At 43.1% G+C, this 22,658-nt stretch overlaps 1 protein-coding gene across 1 annotated transcript in view; it reads right to left on the bottom strand.

The window, feature by feature from the left end:
- Nucleotides 1-21,845, bottom strand: part of RFX8 (regulatory factor X8) — a 61,237-nt gene extending 39,392 nt beyond the window's left edge. The window contains exon 1 of the mRNA XM_057743123.1: nt 21,774-21,845. Coding sequence (XP_057599106.1) covers nt 21,774-21,845 — 72 coding nt within the window. The remainder of the gene's footprint in view (nt 1-21,773) is intronic.
- Nucleotides 21,846-22,658: the final 813 nt, after the last annotated feature.

Here is a 22,658-nt window from a genome sequence, read left to right on the forward strand (position 1 = left end):
ATTCATTTGTTGATGGGCATTTCGGTTGCTTCCATGTCCTGGCTATTGTAAATAGTGCTGCAATAAACATTATGGTACATGTTTCTTTTGGGATTATGGTTTTCTTTGGGTATATGCCCAGGAGTGGGATTACTGGATCATATGGTAGTTCTATTTGTAGTTTTTTAAGGAACCTCCCAATTGTTTTCCATAGTGTCTCATTCTTAAAGTGGATCTCTGGCCTATAGATTTCTACTTCAAACTTTTTAAAGAAAATTTATTCTTTTTGGCCACGTCACACAGTACGTGGGATCTAATTCCCCAACCAGGGATCGAACCCACACCCCCTGCATTAGAAGTGCAGGGTCTTAACCACTGGACCGCCAGGGAAGTCCCCCATCATCATATTTTAACTCATCCTACTTTAATTTTTTTTCTTTAAGAACTTTTATTACGATACAATTGACATACAATAAACTGTATAAATTTAATGTATACAATTTGATATATTTTTTTCTTATTTCTTATTAGTAATGTATATATGGCAATCCCAATCTCCCAATTCATCTCCCCCCTTCCTGTCCCCAACACTTTCCCCACTTGGTGTTCATATGTTTGTTCTCTACACTTGTGTCTCTATTTCTGCCTTGCAAACCAGTCGATTTGTACCATTTTTCTATATTCTGCATATATGTGTTAATATACGATATTTGTTTTTCTCTTTCTCACTCACTTCACTCTGTATGACAGTCTCTGGGTCCATCCATGTCTCTACAAATGTCCCAACTGTGTTCCTTTTTATAGCTGAGTAATATTCCATTGTATATATGTACCACAGCTTCTTTATCCATTCATCTGTTGATGGACATTTAGGTTGCTTCCATGTCCTGGCTATTGTAAATACTGCTGCAATGAACATTGGAGTGCATGTGTCTTTTTGAATTATGGTGTTCTCTGGGTATATGCCCAGTAGTGGGATTGCTGGGTCATATGGTAATTCTGTTTTTAGTTTTTCAAGGAATCTCCAGACTGTTCTCCATAGTGGCTCTATCAATTTACATTCCCACCAACAGTGTAAGAGCGTTCCCTTTTCTCCACACCCTCTCCAGCATTCACTGTTTGTAGATTTTCTGATGATGCCCATTCCAACCGGTGTGAGGTGATACCTCATTGTAGTTTTGATTTGCATTTCTCTAATAATTAGTGATGTTGAGCAGCTTTTCATGTGCCTCTTGGCCATCCGTATGCCTTCTTTGGAGAAAAGCCTATTCCGGTCTTCTGCCCATTTTTTGATTGGGTTGTTTGTTTTTTTTATACTGAGCTGGATGAACTGTTTATATATTTTGAAGATTAATCCTTTGTCTGTTGATTTGTTTGTGAATATTTTCTCCCATTCTGAGGGTTGTCTTTTTGTCTTGCTTATAGTTTCCTTTGCTGTGCAGAAACTTTGAAGTTTCATTAGGCCCCACTTATTTATTTTTGTTTTTATTTCCATTCCTCTAGGGGGTGGATCAAAAAAGATCTTGCTGTGATTTACCTCAAAGAGTGTTCTTCCTATGTTTTCCTCTAGGAGTTTTATAGTGTCTGGCCTTACATTTAGGTCTTTAATCCATTTTGAGTTTATTTTTGTGTATGGTGTTAGGGAGTGTTCTAATTTATTCTTTTACATGTAGCTGTGCAATTTTCCCAACACCACTTATTGAAGAGGCTACCTTTTCTCCATTGTATATCCTTGGCTCCTTTGTCATAGATTAGTTGACCATAGTTTATCTCTTGGCTTTCTATCCTGTTCCATTGATCTATATTTCTGTTTTTGTGCCAGTACCACATTGTCTTGATTACTGTAGCTTTGTAGTATAGTCTGAAGTCAGGGAGTCTGATTCCTCCAGCTCCATTTTTTCCCCTCAAGATTGCTTTGGCTATTAGGGGTCTTTTGTGTCTCCACACAAATTTTAGGATTTTTTGTTCTGGTTCTGTAAAAAATGCCACTGGCAATTTGATAGGGATTGCATTGCATCTGTAGATTGCTTTGGGAGTATAGTCATTTTCACAATGTTGATTCTTCCAATCCAAGAACATGGTATATCTCTCCATCTGTTTGTGTCATCTTTGATTTCTTTCATTAGTGTCTTATAGCTTTCTGAGTATAGGTCTTTTACCTCCTTAGTTTGGTTTATTTCTAGGTATTTTATTCTTTTTGTTGCAATGGTGAATGGGATTGTTTCCTTAATTTCTCTTTCTGATCTTTCATTGTTAGTGTATAGAAATGCAAGAGACTTCTGTGTGTTAATTTTGTATCCTACAACTTTATCAAATCCATTGATTAGTTCAGGTAGTTTTCTGGTGGCATTTTAGGATTTACTATGTATAGTATCATGTCATCTGCGAACAGTGACAGTTTTGCTTCTTCTTTTCCAGTTTGGATTCCTTTTATTTCTTTTTCTTCTCTGATGGCTGTGGCAAGGACTTCCAAAACTATGTTGAATCGTAGTGGCGAGAGTGGACATCCTTGTCTTGTTCCTGATCTTAGAGGGAATGCTTGCAGTTTTTCACCATTGAGAATGATGTTTGCTGTGGGTCTGTCATATATGACCTTTATTATGTTGAGGCAGGTTCCCTCTGTGCTCACCTTCTGGAGAGTTTTTATGATAAATGGGTGTTGAATTTTGTCAAAAGTTTTTTCTGCATCTATTGAGATGATCATGTGGTTTTTATTCTTCAATTTGTTAATATAGTGTATCACATTGATTAATTTGCATGTATTGAAGAATCCTTGCATTCCAGGGATAAACCCCACTTGATCATGGTGTATGATCCTTTTAATGTGTTGTTGGATTCTGTTGGCTAGTATTTTGTTAAGGATTTTTGCATCTAAATTCATCAGTGATATTGGTCTGTAATTTTCTTTTTTTGTAGTATCTTCATCTAGTTTTGGTATCAGGGTGATGGTGGCCTCATAGAATGAGTCTGGGAGTGTTCCTTCCTCTGCAATTTCTGGAAGAGTTTGAAAAGGATGAGTGTAAGCTCTTCTCTAAGTGTTTGATAGAATTCACCTGTGAAGCCATCTGGTCCTGGACTTTGTTGGGAGATTTTTGATCACAGTTTCAATTTCATTACTTGTGATTGGTCTGTTCATATTTCCTATTTCTTCCTAATTCAGTCTTGGAAGGTTATACCTTTCCAAGAACCTGTGCATTTCATCCAGGTTGTCCATTTTATTGGCATATAGTTGCTTGTAGTAGTCTCTTATGGTGCTTTTTATTTCTGCAGTGTCCGTTGTAACTTCTCCTGTTTCATTTCTAATTTTATTGATTTGAGTCCTCTCCCTCTTTTTCTTGATGAGTCTTGCTAAAGGTTTATCAATTTTGTTTATCTTCTAAAAGGACCAGCTTTTAGTTTTATTGATTTTTGCTACTGTTTTCTTTGTTTCTATTTCATTTATTTCATCCTACTTTAATTTATGAGGAACAATCATATAATTAAGCATTCCACTCACTGTTAACAATTTATAATGTATTTATGGTCTTTTTTCAAAAATTTCTGGAGTAGCTTGAATCATGTCCAGGGAACAGACTGTAGATTTACTTTTCCTGGTTCCTGCCCTCAAATCCAAACCAATACCCTGGAGACAATTCAATCACCCATGAGAAAAGGGCTCTGAAAGGCTGAACTTCCATGTATTGAAGCTCCTCACCAATTCAATGCCCAGTCCGCACTTGGAGGTCAGCAGGACAGGCAGTCTACCCACGGGGCAATTCCAGCAAAACCTGGTGTCTCCCTGCCCTACACCAGGTGGCCCGGGGAAGTGGGTTCAGCCCCCGCAGGTGGCCCAGTAGGGAACTGATCACAAGCCCTAGCAATGCCAGAAGAATAAAGTGGAGCAGAACAGCATGATCAGAAAACTAAACTGTCTTTGGAACTATGGCCCACAAAGTAGGCCAGATCCTATATGCTAGGCCTAAGAAGGGTGACTGCCTGCTAAAGGAGAATATTTAAATAGGGTCAAGTCTCCAAACATAACCCAAATGCCCAGGATATGATAGAAAATCACCCCTAAAATACACAGATCAGTGGAACAGAATAGAGAGCCCAGAAATAAACCCACACATATATGGTCAATTAATTTATGACAAAGGAGGTAAGGATACACAATGGGGAAAGATAGTCTCTTCAGTAAATGGTGTTGGGAAAACTGAACAGCCATGCAAAAGAAGAAGCTAGACCACTATCTTACACCATACATAACATTAACTCAAAAGGAATTAAAGACCTGAATGTAAGACCTGAAGCCTAGAAGAACTTCTAGAAGCAAACATAGGTGGTAAGCTTCTTGACATAGATCCTGGTGATGATTTCTTTGAAATCTGACCCCAAAAGTAAAAGCAACAAAAGCAAAAACAAAAAAGTGGGATTATATCAAACTAAAAGGCTTGTACACAGCAAAGGAGACCATCAACAAAATGAAAAGTCAACCTATGGAACTGGAAAAAATATTTGCAAATCATATCTCTGATAAGGGGTTAATATCCAAAGTATAAAGAACTATACAACTCAATAGCAAACACCAAACAATCCAATTAAAAAATGGGCAGAATATCTGAACAGACCTTTTTCCAAAGAAGACATGTGGATGGCCAACGAGTACATGAAAAGATGCTCAACATCACTAATCATCAGGGAAATGCAAATCAAAACCAAATGAGATCTCACATCACACCTGTTAGAACGGCTATCATCAAAAAGACAGGAGATAACAAGTGTTGAAGAGAATGTGGAGAAAAGGGAACCCTCCTGCACTGTTGGTGGGAATGTAAATTGGTGCAGCCACCATGGAAAATAGTATGGAGGTTTCTCAAAAAACTAAAAATAGAACTACCATATGATCCAGCAATCCCACTCCTGGGTATTTGTCTGAATAAAAAAAAAAAGCACTAACTTGAAAAGATATATGCACCTCCATGATCACTGCAGCATTATTTACACCAGCCAAGATACGGAAACAATCTAAGTGTCAGCCATAAAAAAGAATGCAATCTTGCCATGGGCCAATATGGATGAAACTTGAGGGCAGTATGCTAAATGGAATAAGCCAGACAGAAAAAGACAATATAAATACTGTATGATCTCACTCATATGTGGAATCTAAAAAGAAAAAGAAAAGCAAAAACCAAGCTCATGGGCTTCCCTGGTGGCACAGTGGTTAAGAATCCGCCTGCCAATGCAGGGGACACTGGTTTGATCCCACATGCCACGGAGCAACTAAGCCCGTGTGCCACAACTACTGAGCCTGTGCTCTAAAGCTTGAGAGCCACAACTCCTGAGGCTGCGTGTGGCAACTACTGAAGCCCACACACCTGGAGCCTGCTCTCTGCAACAAGAGAAGCCACAGCAATGAGAAGCCCATACACCGCAACAAAGAGCAGCCCCAGCTCTCTGCAACTAGAGAAAGCCCGTGTACAGCAACGGAGACCCAATGCAGCCAAAAATAAAAATAAATAAATAATAAAAATAAATCTTGAAAAAAATAAACAAACCAAGCTCATAGATACAGTGGCTGTCAGGGATGCTGGGGTTGGTAGTGCTTAAGGGTGGGCAAAAGGGGTGAAGGGAGTCAAAAGGTACAAACTTCCAGTTATAAAATAAGTCAGTCCTGGGAATGTAATGTGTAGCATGATGATCACAGTTAATAATACTGTGCCATGTATCTGAAAGTTGCTAACAGAGTAGATCTTAAAAGTTCTCATGACAAGAAAAAGATTCTGTAACTATGTATGGTGACAGATGATAAACTTATTGTGATGATCATTTTGCAATATATACAAATATCCAATCATTATGTTGTACACCTGAAGCTAATAGGATGTTGTATGTCAGTTACACCTCAATAAAAAAAGAAGGAAGGAAGGAAGGAAGAAAGGAAACCACCCATAACACTGAGAGTTAGGTAAATCACAATTTGCATCAGAAAAGACAATCTACTGATGCTAGTACTGAGATGGACCAGATGTTGGAATTATGTGACAAAGATTTTCACACAGTCGTTATAAAAGTATTCTGAGTGATTATGAATTCTTTTGAAACAAATTAACAAAATAGAAAACCTCTGCAAAGAAACAGAAGTTATACAAAACCAAGTGGGAATGATAGAACTGAAAGACAGAAGAGCCAAAATAAAAATAATATATATAACACTGGACTTCCTAGGTGGCGCAGTGGGTAAGAATCCACCTGCCAATGCAGGGGACACAGGTTTGAGCCCTGCTCCAGGAAGATACCACATGCCTCAGAGCAACTAAGCCCGTGCGCCACAACTATTGAGCCCACGTGCTGCAACTACTGAAGCCCACGCGCCGAGAGCCTGTGCTCCGCAACAAGAGAAGTCACGGCAATGAGGAGACCACGCACCACAACAAAGAGTAGCCCCCACTCACCGCAACTAAAAGAAAAACCTGTGCACAGCAAAAAAGACCCAACACAGCCAGTAAAATAAATAAATAAATAATTTATTTAAAAAAAATATATATATATAACATTGAAAAAAATCATGCAGATATATTAAAATAAATACATCAAAGCCAAGGGCAATATGTTGAAGAGTATTATTAAATGCTTACTGTGCGCTAGGTGCTGTTTTAAGCATTTTCCTTGTGTTAATTCATTTCATCTTCACAACAGCCCTGTGACTGTTATACAGACTGTTATACAGTGACTGTTATACAGACTGTTATATACTTTGAGAGAATGAAATGAATTCCAGTGAGAAGTCTCAATGGGCCATCACTGCCAGGGCTGCTGCTAAATCCTCCTCCCGGGCCCCTCCCCCTCCTCTCCCATCTCCTCATACAACTCAGAGTCAGCATAGCTGCCAGAGGATCTCCACTTGACATGCCAATCAGCCTGCTTCACTCCCCAGCCTGAGTCTGCCCAGCGGCTCTCATCGCACTCAGAATAACATTCCATCTCCTTCCCAAGGCCTGCAGGCCCTGCCTGTGTTTTCAGATCCCCTTCGTGGACTCTCCTGTTCATGCCAACTTCCACTCTCAGACTTCCTCAGTCTCCTTTGCACTCTCCCTGCCCCAGGCCCTTTGCACTTGCTCTTTCCTCTCCCAGAATGCTTATCCCCCAGATCTGCACTTGGCTGCTTCCTTTTTCCGAATTTCTGCTCACAAGGCATCTTCCCAGGGTGGTCTCCCATGACTGCATTTTATTGTCTTCAGATCAATCTCGTTATCATTCCTTTTTTTAATATAAATTTATTTATTTATTTATTTATTTTATTGGCTGTGTTGGGTCTTCGTTGCTGCACACGGGCTTTCTCTAGTTGCAGCGAGCGGGGGCTACTCTTCGTTGTGGTGAGCGGGGGCTACTCTTCGTTGTGGTGAGCGGGGGCTACTCTTCGTTGTGGTGTGTGGGCTTCTCATTGCGGTGGCCTTTCTTGTTGCAGAGCATGGGCTCTAGATGCGTGGGCTTCAGTAGTTGTGGCACATGGGCTCAATAGTTGTGGCTCACGGGCTCTAGAGCTCAGGCTCAATAGTTGTGGGTGCACGGGCTTAGTTGCTCCGTGGCATGTGGTATCTTCCTGGGACAGGGCTCGAACCTGTGTCCCCTGCATTGGCAGGCGGATTCTTACCCACTGCGCCACCTAGGAAGTCCTATCATTCCTTTTTGACTGTCTTTCTCTCTGAAGGGGAGTTCCTTGGTGGTCCAGTGGTTAGGACTTCATGCTTCCAATGTAGGGGGTGTGGGTTCAATCCCTGGTCAGGGAACTAAGATCCTACAAGCCTCGAGGTGTGGGGTAAAGAAACAAAAAACTGGGGCAAATAAATAAATAAGTAAATAAAACTGACCAGAGGGAAGGCCTTGTTTATCTTCCTTACTGCTTCAACACCAGTGGCTAGAACCCCAGCCTGATTTAGTATAGGAACTTAAATATTTGTTGAATGAACAGATAAATGAAAAGATGAGATACAGTTTTCGTTATCTAGAAATCAGAGAGGTGAAGTTTTTATTTTCTGACCTAATTTTTAAAAGGTCACACAGGTCGTAATGTAAAAGATGTCATATAATAAAATAGAAGACAGTTTCACCAGCATAGTTCATAGATTAACAACAGTGTTACCATTTATTATATTTCTGCCTTCAAAATACACATGTATTTCTTAAAATGGGCAATCAGTAACAAAGTTGCCCTTAACCCTTAATGCTTTTTTAAAAACATCTCTTAATTGGCCAAGACTTTAGAGTTTATCAATTATCAGATATGTGTGGAGTATAGGACTTTAAAAGCACCTGCTGCTGGGCTGACCTCAGGAATAAGCCAATGCCATCGTCATTCTGACCTTTGTCCCCTGCAGCCCTCCTCTGCCTCGATGAGGGTAAAGCCTATTTTTTCCCCACAGAGAACAGTTCCAGCTCCTGTCTCTGTGACATCAACCCCGAGGCTTCAGGACACGACTGGCCTCTCACCCCTGCCCAGTTCTCGCCCTCTTGGTTGTTTTCTGCACGTGCACACACACGTGCTCGTGTGTGTGTGTGTGTGTGTGTGTGTGTGTGTGTGTGTGTATGCAGGGCTCTCCACACCACCTGCTGGGTGCTCTGGGCAAACAAAGACACAGATCAGCAAGTGAGAGATCACCTTTGCATAAGGAAAGGTCGGACTATGACTGAAACAAAACTCTCATCCTTCCGACTTCATTCCCTAACTTCTCTATTTTTGCTGCTCTCATTTTTCCATCTTTGTGACTAAGGGCTGAATAAGAGATGTAAGAGGAAGAGCTGGTGGAAAGCAGGTAATAATAACGACTTGAGGTTGAGTTCCAGGTTTTGGTGGGACAGGCTGTGCAGAGTCATCCCTGCCGCCTTCTGTGGACACAGCCTCAACCATCCAAAGACCCTGCCTTTGAAGGGTCCTGCAGCCCTGCCTCCTTTTTGGTCCAGGCACTCAGGGCTGAGGACCATTTCCCGGATGTTGTTACGCTCTCCTTCCAGTCTATTCTCTTTAAACCTTAATTCCGAGTTTTTCATTCTTCAACAGCTATTTCAGGGCTGACACTGTGCTTCCGGGCAACGTCAGGGATAAAACAAGCTCCGTGGTTCCTGGCCTTGCAGAGGTTCCCGTGATGACACCACCCTGTTTCCCAGAAGGCAGCTCCAGAGGCTTACAGGCACCCATGCCCCCAGCATCAAACGCAAGGCCCTCCCCCAGGCTGGTCCTCCAGCCCATCTCTGCATCCTGCACAGCAGGGAGCCTCTGCCATCACACCTGTGTCTGCTCACCTTCCTCCCTGAGCCTGGACATCCTCTCCCTCCTGCCTCCTCTCCACCCTCTCCACCCATCAATGCTCCAATCTGTCCTGCACAGCTTTGCTCAAAGCATGCCTCTCTCCCAGGCCCCTCGTGATCCCCTGGCCTGAGATGTGTGATCACCATCTCCAAATTCTCATGGAATCTTGTATATACTTCTGACACCCGCCACGTTACACTTGGTATCAAGCAAAACGTACACCTAGCTCCCCTATGAAGCCATCAGAGAGAATGGTCCATGTGTTACCCATCCTGGTGGTTCTGCATTCCCCCTCGGCCACTGCCTTACAACACAGGGTACCTTATACAAAAGGTGACCCTATAATTTGTTATAGTTTCTTGTCCAAACCAGAACCCTTTGGAGAGTGAAAGGGGCCCTCTTATCATGACGCTGGGCTATGAGTAAAGCTAAAATCGTCCTTGGCTACTTGGATACGTGGTCATCTATTTATGCCACATGAAGGCTCACAGAACAGTGTATGAATTAAGAGGAAAAGCTGGCTGGGTAGATGGTGAGTGAGCATTATCAGACAGTGGAGGAGAAGCCTTCCCTGGAGCTGGGGTTGCCGTGACGGTTCCCTGGAGCAGGTGGTCCCTCAGGTATGTCCCACAGAAGGGACAGGATTCAGGAAGGTCCAGTGAGATGGAGGGAAGAAGGGATGACACCATGCAAGGACAGGGTGATGGGAGCAAAGACAGAACCACGTTTGATGTTTTCAGGGAAAAGTGAGTACAGCTGAAACTGACGGTGTATCCTGGGGAGGAATGGGCAACACGGTTGGAAAGTGCAGCAGGAAGGAGCTGGGGGCAGACAGCAGTCGAGGAAGAGGGTGGGCGTAGGCGTCACACGGGAGGGAAGAGCGAGCTCTTGAGTGTTTCTGAACAAGAAAGAGACGAGGAAAATGCAGAATTGGGAGGAGGTTAGTCTCACGGCAGTGTTCGTTTATTTATTTCACTTTGAAATTTAGAGGTTTGTGCATATACAAATGAGTATTGTTACAAAAACATTTTTCATTGAATTCCTTAAGGTATTAATATGTGATATGTTTCAGAATTCATATCTCTTGGGTGAAATATCTCTTTTTGGTGTTGGTCCTACTGGGTTCTCAGCATTCATATGGGTTGTCATGAATATTTTATTATTATTATATTTGTTAAATTATAACTATTAATAATTTGGCCCATAGATACATAGAATTTCTCTTTAATTATTTAAGATGAAGTTTTAAATTTTGCCAAATCAATATTATCAATTATTTTCCTACTCTTTCCATTTACTTATTATTTAACTTAATTTTTAAAATTAATTTTTATTGGAGTATAGTTGCTTTACTCAAGGCTGTGTTTAGAGAGAGGTGAGGCTGGGGAGAGGGGGGCCACGTGGGGTCCATGGAAATAACCTCGATGTGAGATGACCAGGGCTTCAAGGAAACATCAGTCACCAGAGCGTGGTCAGCAGACCCGAAAGGGAAGAACTACCAGGACTTGTGACCCCAGGGAGTCAGGGACGGCTTTGGGGTGACACTCCACACAGGTTCTATCTATTGGGGTCACAGATGGAAATAAGGACGTCAAGAGGCAGAGGTGAGTGTAGGGAGAGGATGAAGTTAAACTTCTGCATCCTCAGTGTGAGGTACCAGTGGGTCCTCTGGATGGCAATGTCCAGCAGACGAGACGGCCAGAGAGAAAAGCCTAGGGGGTAGGAGAGATGAGAAGCAGGAAAGTGAGTTAGAAGGAGGAGTTATCCATGGACGGAACAACAGGTGAAAGACAGAAAAGGATGAGGTGTCCTCTTGGGGCCAAAGGGTAGGAAGAGCATCGTGGATTATGAAGAGATGCCTGCCCCTGGGTGAGGGGAGCAGAGAGATAAGGAGACCAAGAAGGGCTCATTCTGGAGAAGGAAATGGATGACGCAGAGTCCTGAGGGCTAGAAGAAGTTTCAAGAAGGAAGTGGCCAATTTTGCCAGATTTGACAGAGGAGCTGAGAAGTAAAAAGACAATGCAAAATGGCTTTGGCGATTAGGTTGATGATGAAAATGAATGGTATCCGAGGAAATGAACAAGATATGCACTTCTGTGGCCAATGATGTCCCCCGTGTCAGAGGCGTGTTGATGTGATGTGTGTGTTTCCACCCTTGAGAACGATGAATGGCACAAGCGCCAAAAAGCCAGTTAGGTTCAACCGAAGTATGAATGGTCTTAATATTAATTAGGCCGCGACCTAGGACCAAAACACCTAAATGACAGGCACTAACCTGTGATATCTTTTTTCACCCAGAAGGTAGCAGTACTGGGCATAGAAGAAAGAACTTTTCTTGATACAGATCCCGTCATAATGGTACCTGAAAAATAAAGGCTGTCTTCAAGATGACGTGAAACCACTGCTGTGCTTTAGAGAAGACACAGAACAGACGAGCCGAGGAAGACAGAGTTCTTCTCTGGGTTTCATCGACTCCATTTATTAGGAAAAGCTAATCAGTCACACGGCCTGACCAGGCTCTCTGAGGTGGACAGTTTCATACTATTTCATATGCCTCAGCTCTGAAACGGGCTTGTGGATGCCCTCCTCTGCTCTCCCAACTTACGACACTCAAACCTCAGAGAGATGTCACGGGGAAAGCCTCCTGCTGCCTCCGCTGCTGACCTTCTCAAAGGGAGGAGGCCTGACACCAGGGTCGTCCTCTCTGCTGAATGGACTCAGGTTCTCAGACCCCCAGTAGGAAACCTGGTTCCTCCTCTGCTGAGCCCGGGAAAGGCAGCAGCTTGTATGGGCTCCTAGCAGCCCCACGCAACTTTTCCAAATTAACTATTGCCCCAAGTTGAGCTTGGCAAGCTCTTCCATGCCTTCAACTCCCTCATGGGTGGCAGGCTCCTCCCCTAATTTGGCTTCCATTCCTTCTTACTGATTTCCTGATCTCACTGATTTCTCCTGATTTTTCTTGCTTTAAAACAAACAACAAATAACAATGATAACTGAGTGACAATTATAACAGGATGCACCCGATAACACTGGAATTTCCTCTTGCGTTAAAAATATCGCCTGGGTACCTTCGTCTCTTGAATTTAATTCAAATATGAGAATTAGATGAAACGCTTAGAAATTTTAGTTCAGAGAGTAATTAAAACAATTTTATTGTTCTAAGGCCGTAATTACTTAGCTACTTCAACAATTAGACATTTACATGTCTAAACATTGGACGTGCCGAAACAGAAAAATACACCGTGACTTTTTGTATTTTAACAAAGTCTCTTGAGAAGGTGGAGACTCATATTTGGTCGTGGCATCACCTGAATTATATGAGGCACTGGGAATTTCATATTGTTATGGGAACTCTTTGGGAAGAGTTGACATTTATTGTTTAGTTTAGAATTTTCTTGGCCACTCATTTTGTGATTTTTCAAAATGTGTGTTTTTAACATTTAAAATAAAACAAACTGCTTGTGATGATGGATGACTCTGGGTTTTGCTTCTTGTGTTTTTTTATTTCCTATTATGCACATGTTAACTTTTAAGAAATAAATGTTATTTAAAAAAATAATAAAATAAAACAAAAATGATCAACCTACCTGGCACTTCTTCTCGTGCCCAGCCTCCGGGTGCCAAGATCCGGGAAAACCAAGTGCACGAGCTAAAAAATAAGCCAGATTTAAAGCTGCAATTTGAAAATTCAGAAATAGAACTTCCGGCTTCGTCTCTTATCACGTTTAAACCGTATTCCCTCTTTTCTGATCATTAAGAAAATACATGTAAATGACATTTGGAAAAATCAGACAAGTATAAAGAAGGAAACACCAGAGGAAACCTCCATGTGTACCTCAATGAGGTCCGTTCTTATCTTTTTTCCCATCTTTTTTCCTACTGTGTGCATGGATTCTGTGGGTCTACATAGGGAATAACGACATCTGCAGTTCTGTCTTCCACTTTCTTCCTCTCACCTTGTACCGTAAATGTTTCCCCTTGTCAGCAAAAACCCTCTGAAAACCGGGAACTATCAACACTAACACTGCAAAGTAGTCCACCATGCGAGCATGCCATCATCTTCCTAGCTTCCTTTTCCCAATGTGATTGGCATTTTCACTTTTTAAAATTATTCATTTGTTTACCTACTTTTTTCATTTCAAAGGTTTTGTTAGCAAATGCTGTTAAATGTTGAATAACAGAGCTACTTCTGACTCAACGTTTCATCTCCTGGTTATCTTTAAAAAAATTTTATTGGTGTATAGTTGCCTTACAATGTTGTGTTAGTTTCTGCTGTACAGCAAAGTGAATCAGCTATACGTATACATATATCCCCTCTTTGTCGGATTTCCTTCCCATGTAGGTCACGACAGAGCACTGAGTAGAGTTTTCTGAGCTATACAGTAGGTTCTCATTAGTTATCTATTTTATACATAGTACTGATAGCATATATATGCCAATCCCAATCTCCCCATTCATCCCACCCCCTATTTCCTCCTTAGTATCCATATGTTTGTTCTCTCCATTTGTCCTTGTTTTTGATGTAGGTTTTGTTAGATCGCACTGACATTATGTCCATGACCAATTACATTAAAAAAAAAAACCAACAAAACGGAAGTCTGTTCTGTTTAAAGGTCCATGAAAAGCGTGGTATAGAAGTGCATGTCTGTTGAAAAGGGAAATCCTGGATTGTGGTAAGATTACAAAAATACAGAGCAGGAAGGCAGGATGTAATGATTTCTGCAATTTTCTACAATTCCCTCTGAAATCATTCAGCCTCCGCTTCTGCCTTCCTCTTTCTTTTCTTCTTAACTTCCAAGCAGCAGGATTTGACAGCATCTTGAAATGTTTCTCCCGTCTGGCGCCAGGCCCTACCTCTACCTCCAGGGAGCCACCCAAGTCCGGGTGTGGAGGCACAAGTTAGGGACAGGGAGGCAGGTTTGGCACAATTAACATCGAGGTCGTGAGTCCAAATCAAGGTTCCTTCAGGGAAGGAGAACCAGAATGTGCGATGAAAATAAATGTACAAATGAGAAATGAATGATAGGAGACAAAAGAGAAAGTCAGCAAAGTCTAAAGGCAGAATTCAGAGCCAGAAACTCCTACTTTCAACCACAGATTCTGACAATTTCATCTCCTCTTAAGAAAATCACTTAAAATCTTCCCTCTATGTCTAGCTGTAAAATAATAGATACAAAAAAGAATTATTATCAAGTATGCAGCAGGCTCCGATTCAGGACCCTGGCAGGTCATCTGGTGTTTTGGAGGGAGAAGCAGAAATAAATTACCTAGTTGCCTGGCAGCATAGTACTCTGAATGGCTTATTTTATTGAGTAATTCCAACCCCAGACTATCCTGTGATTTCATTTGATAATCGGGGACACCACAGTTAAAATTTAAAAACCAATGGAGATGATTATTTCCAAAAGATGTAATAAGTAAAAAAACAAAAGCAAAAACTTATCTACTTAGCATATAGAGCTCACCTAAATCAATAGGAAAAACACTAATGCTTCAATAGAAACTGATCCGGTGATAATATGTGTACATGAAGAATACATGTGACCTAAACACATGTCAAAGGACCCATCTCCCTTAACCATACAGTAAGTGCAAGCTGGAACAGGTAAATATAGTTCTTACCCAATAAATTTCCCAGGTCAGAGTATTATGGATTTGGGTAAGAATATCCAGAACTATCACGTGGGGTTAGACCTGTCTAGAATCTCTCCGAGGGAAATTACCAGCTACAGATGGAGACTTATGTTACTCAGAATAGAGAAAAATTATAAACATCCTAAATTTCCAATAAGGAAAATGGTTAAATGAATTCTGGAACAGCAAAAAAAAACATTTTATAGCCATTCTACAACATGCACTTAGGAATATTTTACTGTGAAAATGTTTAGGATAGTCTAAGTGAAAATAGGTATGTAGGTAATTATAAAAGCTAACATCCCTTGGGTACTTCCTAAGTGCCAGGACTGCTCAATTCTCTTTACATGTGTTTTCCTCCCTAATTTCTTAAAAGCCTCTCATGAAGGAGGTACTATTACTAACTATATGAATATTCTCATTTTACAGATGACAAAGTTGAAGCACGAAAAACTTAAATAACTTGCCCAGGGTAACAAACTAGTTAGTCTGATTCCAGGCTTAGGGCTGTCTCTTTGTCTGTCTGTCCATCCACCTATCTGACCACCCAAATGTCCATCCATCCATCCACATGGCATCTACACAAGAGGCTGGGGTGTGAAGACGACAAAGACAGACTGCCAAGTGAACTGTGGTATGCCCCCCTCCACAGTGGAACTGCACCCCACAACAGATGCCCAGCAAGGTGGTAGGAGGAGGGGTAGGGAGGAAGAGGAGGCCCCCACACCTAGTTCCCTGATGGCGAGAAACCTCGCTGGAGCATTGGGGAAACCATTCCACTTTTTTTTTTTTTACATTTTTTTTTTAATTAATTTATTTATTTTATTGGCTGTGTTGGGTCTTCATTGCTGCACATGGGCCTTCTCTAGTTGTGGAGAGCAGGGGCTACTCTTTGCTGCGGTGCGCGGGCTTCTCATTGTGGTGGCCTCTCTTGTTGCCGAGCACGGGCTCTAGGCGCGTGGGCTTCAGTAATTGTGGCACATGGGCTCAATAGTTGTGGCACATGGGCCTAGCCGCTCCGCGACATGTGGTATCCTCCTGGGGCAGGGATCGAACCCGTGTCCCCTGCATTGGCAGGCGGATTCCCACCCACTGCGCCACCTAGGAAGTCCTACATTTTTATTTTTAAACTCTTATGTATGTATATGTTTATGGAGTTCTTTATTTAATGTCTGTGTCTCTCACTAGAATATAAGCTCCATGTTGGCAGGCATCAATTTTTCTCTTAAGGCTGTCCAGTATGATATCACTTACATGTGGAATCAAAAAAAAATACAGCACACGAGTGAATCTAACAAAAAAGCAGACTCACAGACACAGAGAATACACCAGTGGTTACCGGTGGGGAGGGGGGAAAGGGGAGGAGCACGGGATGGGAGAGTGGGACCATTCCACTTTAAACCCAGCTCAGAGTTTGGATGTTATACGGGGCTGGACATTCTAAGTGTCAGACGGATACGGTTTGGTAAACTAGAAGGATAACCAGGCTTTCTATCACCCAAGGATTTCTAGGCAGGTCAGACTGCCTGCTCAGATGCTCCATCAGGAGCGAGAAAGAATCACCCAGTGGGTACAACCAAAAGGACATGGGAAAGAAACAAGAGGCCACTGTGATCATGCCCCACTCCTGCTGGCCGAGCGTATGCACATGTGCAAATTAACCACACACATGCCTGCACCTCTGGACAGTGAGGCTGTACCTGGCATTTTATCTTCTTCTTTTATAAAATTTTCTCAAATTCCCACACTTTCTATAAAGGGAATGTGTTATTTCATAATCAGAAAAACGTCAGGAGGTGTTACTTTAAAAAAAGGAAGTCAGCGTTTGGGAAATTTCCTCATGCACGTAAGCCATCTCTTGCACTGGGAGTGAGATGACCCGTCATATACCTGGGACTGCCGAGCAGAGTAAGAAACACCCCAACATCTGCACAGGAACTTGCTGTGGAGTCTGGAATCAACCCCCTTCCCAGGGGAGGAGGCAGGAAATGAGAAGTGGGTATTTTGTTGTTTCTCTTGTAAACAAGCTTTGGGGTCACATCCTTTTCCCCTTCCTCTCCTTTCTCCATTGAGTCACAGATTCAGCAGCTCAGGGTCCCTTCCTAAGACCAGCGCCACTGAAACGGCTCATTCTTCAGGCAAATTCCCAATGAGAACTGAAAGCTAGGACCTCAGTGTCTTGGGGGATGGATTCGAAGGGAAGCAGGAAGATCAAAAATGCTAGACAAATGCCCACAGTCACACACCGGAGGCTCTTTTTAACTCTTCCTTCAGAACACTCTGCAGTGCGACTGCCCTGGAGGGGAAACCACTTAGAAGAAAATCAGAGAGAGGTTTTGAAAAGGAGCCTTTGATTTCTTAAAAACAGGAAGTAGGGATCGTCCAGCACCAGACGTGTCAGGCTCATGTGACTCCACTCCCATCTGATAAGGTGGCCAGAAAAGCAGAGTGCTTAGTGTCCGGGGACCCAGACTAGCAAAGCCCTTGAGGAAGTGTCCCAATGTGCTGAACGTTGTCCCAACATGCTGAACGTGTCCCAACGTGCTGAACGTGTTCCAACATGATGAAAGGACAAAAGGTGGGCTAAGTGATAAGACAGCCTAAGACAGCTGGGGAATTCCTGGCTGGGTAGAAAACCTTACAGAGACACCCAGCGAGCTCCAGAGTCCCAAGCCTCGCACGTGCCCACATTGCTTTTAATTTATTGAAGGAGGGATAAGAGACGTGCCCTTCCCATGTGTGAGAGTCTAGAAGATCAGCACTAAGAAGCTGCAGCTTGGAGTAAGCGATCAGCCACTCTTGGGTTCCAACAGTCACCTGCATAATGACCACAGTCTGATAACAAGGACAATATATTATGTCTACAGTTTACAAAGCAGTTTTGGGAGGGCTAGCTTACTTTTTTTTTTTTTTAAAGAACTAGGGCTAGCTTACTTTTAATTCATGTGAAAAAAATACCAAAGGTTTTTTTTTTTTTTTTTTATATCACAAGCTTAAAATGAAACCAGCAGAGTGGCATGGAAGGATAAAAGCCAATAGTAGCCCAAAAAGTTAAAAAAGAAAAATAAAAGCTCCGTTCTCTGAGCCCTCCTGAGACACTGGGCTGTACCCTTGGGGAACCTACCTTTGAAGAGAAACACCAATAAATTGAAGTCATAATGAAACAAGTGGGCAGGGAAGTAAAAATTGGGGAGCTAAGAGGAGAAGGGAAGACACAGAGGTTTAAGCAATTGTTTCCCATATCTGAGCAGATGAGAAGATTCTGCTCCCTATTTTATGATCATCAAAAGAGCAGAGCCGGGACTTCCCTAGTGATCCAGTGGGTAAGACTCCACGCTCCCAACGCAGAGGGCACGGGTTCAATCCCTGGTCAGGGAATGAGATACCACATGCATGCCACAACTAAGAGTCCTCATGCCACAACTAGGAAGCCCACATGCCACAACTAAGACCCAGCGTAGCCAAAATAAATAAATAAATCTATTTTTTAAAAGTGCAGAGCTGCCACCAATGACCGCTTCAGGGATGAGGGTTTTGGCTAGAGGAATGGGTCTAAAAACGTCAGTGTTTTGGAAACATCATTGCAATCTACAGACTTGCCAGTGGGAGGGCGATGGAAGCCATCATTTCAGAAAATGATCTGGCCTCATCCCCAGACATGACAGTCACACAGCCCGTCAGCCTGCAAGCTCGCCCCGGACACACACGCCTGAGAGAACATCTCCACGTGCACAGTAGGAGATACACACGTGAAGGCTCACAGCAGCAAAACTGCGAGACAACCCAAACGCTTATCAATGGGAGAGTGGTTGAATAAACTGAAATACTACACAACAGACAAATGAATGTAGAGGAATCTTGATATAAAAACAAGTGGAAGAAGTCCCAAAAGATGACACATGACATGATCCTCCCTTTTAAACATCTAAGCCACAAAAACAAAAAATGGGCTTTTAAAAAGAAACGCATTATATAAAATAAGTCAGACAGAGAAAGCCAAAGGTAGTATGATGTTGCTTATATGTGGGATCTAAAAAACAACAACAAAACAAAAGCGAAAACAAAAAACCAAACTCACTGATACAGAGAACAGACTGGTGGTTGCCAGAGGCAGGTGTGGTCAAAATGGGTGAAGGTGGTCAAAAGTAAAAAAGAAAAAAAAAAGAAAGACAAACGCACTAAAACTGTTATTAAAAAGGCAAGATAATGAAGGGGTTGATGGTTCCTACCAGCGGGGAATGCAGGGAGGTGGGATACGGGGATCTGGCCGTATGGTTCACACGGGGTGGTGGGTTCACAGACGCTTATCCCATTGTTAAAAAGAACGAAAGAGCCAGAGGGAATCAGGCTGGGAGTGGGTCGAAAGTGACAGCGTGTCATGAACCAATTTCATTCTGTCCACCAAGGACCACTAAGAAAGAGGGAGCAGGAAGGAAGGGAGGAGAGACGGGAGGGAGAGGTTGAACTGGCATCCCTGTGGCCGTGAGCAGGCTTGTCCCCCATGTCTTTTCAGCCCCAGCCAGGGATCTCTGAAGGGGCCTGATTGTGCAGGCTGTGAGCTGCCCCAAGGCTTGCGAGAGGTCGGGCAGCTTCCCATCCGCCTGTGCTCTGCTTGCCAAGCACAGATCCGGGGGAGGGGCCGTGTCTGCCCAGAGGAAGAGCAGCTTCCTCACTGCAGAAACACTCAGCCCCTCCTAGCTTGAGCCTCGTGGCTGTCTCTGCCCAGAGAGGGCATTCTGTGCTCAGAAAAGGCTCCCACCCTAAGGTGCTTTCAAAGGGCTCTTGCATTGGATATGGAGCTGAACCAGTGACCTTCCAAGGTCTCTTGGGAGTTTAGGATATTTTTGAGGGAATAACAGGTGGAAAGAGGTCTGACCCATAATGAAGGAGACTGGATTTACTGCCCAAGCAGTGTAACTGGCTGAGGAACCCTCCACCTTAATCACTCCTGCTTTGTTCCTTGACTTCTAATGCTACCTGCATCCGCTGATGGCTGTGACCATTAAAGATGCCAACGGTTTCCTCCCACCCACCTGTCCTTCCCGTGGGCCTCTCCTGCCTACAGACTGTTACAGTGTGGGGCCCTGGAGCAGAAGGTCATGGACAGCATCACGGCAGGCACCGTACAAGCAGCCACCAGGGGAAATTGTGAAACCAGTAGAGGAACCTGGCTTCTGCGAAGGGCCTGGAGCAGCCCAGTAGGGAGAACCAGCGTCCCAGTGGTTTATATAGACACACCAGAGGGAGAGAGAGGAAAGGCCTGGTGACTTAGAATCTAGTCGCAGGCTGTCTGAGAGGGGACCCCCAGCCACACGTGGCCACTGAGCACTTAAAATGTGGCTGGTCTGAACTGGGATGGCTATACATGTAAAATAGCACATCTGACCTTTGAGATCTAGCATGAAGAAAAGAATGAAAAAAACAACACAATGATTTTAAAATACTGATTCCTTGTTGAAACAGTAGTATTTTGAATGTTTTGCATGAAATCTAAAAATTATAAATAATTCATTTCACCTTAAAAAAAACTTTAAAAATGAGGATCTAGAATATTGAAAACTATACCTATGGCACCTATTACATTCTTATCCGGCAGCACTAGACTAGATTCTAAGGGGCCCCGTCAAACTTCTTGCAATTGGATTAAGTGAGATATCCCTTTCCCTTTAAAAATTCTCCTTTCAGCTTGTTTTGAGTGGATGTCTGTCTATTCTTGAAAACCGGATTAAAAATAAATATGATGCAATATGCGATTAAAAGTTATTACTGTGAATTTAATAACAATTAAGCCCCGTGCTTCTATTAATTCTTTTCATCAACAAATCCTATCGGCTCTGTCTTCCAAACACACCCAGAATCTGACCCCTTCTCACTACATCAACTGCTACATCCCTGTCCACTCCCTACACACCTGGGCTCCTCCCACCTCCCTGAGTTGACCCCCTTGTTGTCTCTCCCTGGTCCCTGCCCTCTAGCCATTGTAGCCTCCTTGATGCTTGAGCCCCCTCGTACCTCAGGGCCTTTGCACGGGCTCTGCCTGCCCTGCTCTTGGCTTATATAGCCCCATACTCACTGCCTCATCTTCTGGAAGTCTGGTCTCAAATATTATTTCTTGCCTTCCTTCAAATTACGACTCTTCCCCTAACACACACACACACACACAGAAGCCTTTCCTTCTCTGCTCTATTTAACATTTATACCACTTAATATATTATAGATTTTATCTTTTCTATTTCCTTCAACTATAATATAATATGTGCAATAAAGGCAGGAATTTGTCTCTGTTCTGTTCATTGCTGTACCCTCGGCATCTAAAACAGTGCTGGCACATAGCCGCTGCTAATAAATACCTGTTGGATGTGGAGGGTCTCAGACAGACCATCCTTGTGCTAACGTTTGCTGTGTATTGTGTGGTCTAAATAAAGCCCCTGACAGAGCTCTTAACCTCCAGAGGAAACCTTTGAGAGCCCATGAGTTCTCTAGGAACAACCAAATCGTGGGAAGCATCAGCTGTCTGACCCCACTAAGTGGCTCTTAGAGCTTGTGGGGTCCTGGGCTGCGGCATTTCTATACAGGGAATAATGGCCCAGAACCTGGCTGAGTACTGGGTATCTGGAGCTGTCATAGCTGCATTCTTTCAGGTGAATGCAACCCCATTCCTGACCTTTCCTGGCCCCTCACTCTGAAGTGTGGACGATGGATGGGATGGCTTTCAGGTGATGAGGATGCGTATTAACCATCGGGCTGGTTCCCAGGGGGAAGACAATTTTACCCACTGAGAGCCCATTAGACCCAAATAAATCCCAGCATTTCCTCATCATTAACTTGCATACGTTTTTTTACTCAGCGGACACTGATTTTTACCTTCCCAACCTACCTTCCCAAACGTGGCTGGGTTGACTTGGTTCTGAGCGTTTTGCCCGCAGGTCTCCACGTAAATCTCATACATGAGGCAGCGAGGCACACTGTACCCTTCGCAGATGCAGAAATTGTCCACCAACCTGGGGGTGGGGGGTGCAGGGAGAAAGAGCAGAAAGAGGAGGTTGGCACGGGTGTTTCTAGAGCCAGAGATAAGCACAGGAACCAGCTAAATGAAATATGCTTAACTTATCGAATGCAAAGGCTCACCCATCAGCATCCGTAATGTACCCTTTTGTGCTCAGCCCTGAGTTACGTATATTGATTGTGGGACTTTGGACTACGGGGAGAGGTTTTGTTGTTGTTTTTAAATCTTTTTGGCACATAGGCATATTAAAAGAAGCCCCAATTACGGGGCTGAGCAGATGCTGCTTCATGTAACATTGCAAAGGTGGCAGCCAAGGTCTCTAACTGTGATGTAGAGGGGTATTTACTTGCTAAGATGCAAAACATGCCCCCCCCCCCCCCCCCCGTAAAGCTGATCACCTTGCAGGTGACAGCTGGAACCTAAGTGGGACATGCACAGCCCCACCCCCTTTCTCTGAAGCAGTCATTTGCATGACTTCATTTTCTACATTTTATTTATTTTTTGCCCACACGATGTGCCTCATGGGATGTGGGATCTTAGTTCCCTGACCAGGGATTGAACCCAGGCCCTTGGCAGTGAGAGTGCAGAGTCCTAACCAGTGAACCACCAGGGAATTCCCGTTTGTGTGATGTTTAAACCCGAGTGATTTAGGGCAGGCCACTATATTTTGATTCTTTTTTTTAAATTAATTTTTATCAGAGTATAGTTGATTTACAATGTTGTCTTAGTTTCAAGTGTACAGCAAAGTGAATGGGT

The sequence above is a fragment of the Hippopotamus amphibius genome, chromosome 7, assembly GCF_030028045.1.
Source record: "Hippopotamus amphibius kiboko isolate mHipAmp2 chromosome 7, mHipAmp2.hap2, whole genome shotgun sequence".
Classification (NCBI taxonomy): domain Eukaryota; kingdom Metazoa; phylum Chordata; class Mammalia; order Artiodactyla; family Hippopotamidae; genus Hippopotamus; species Hippopotamus amphibius.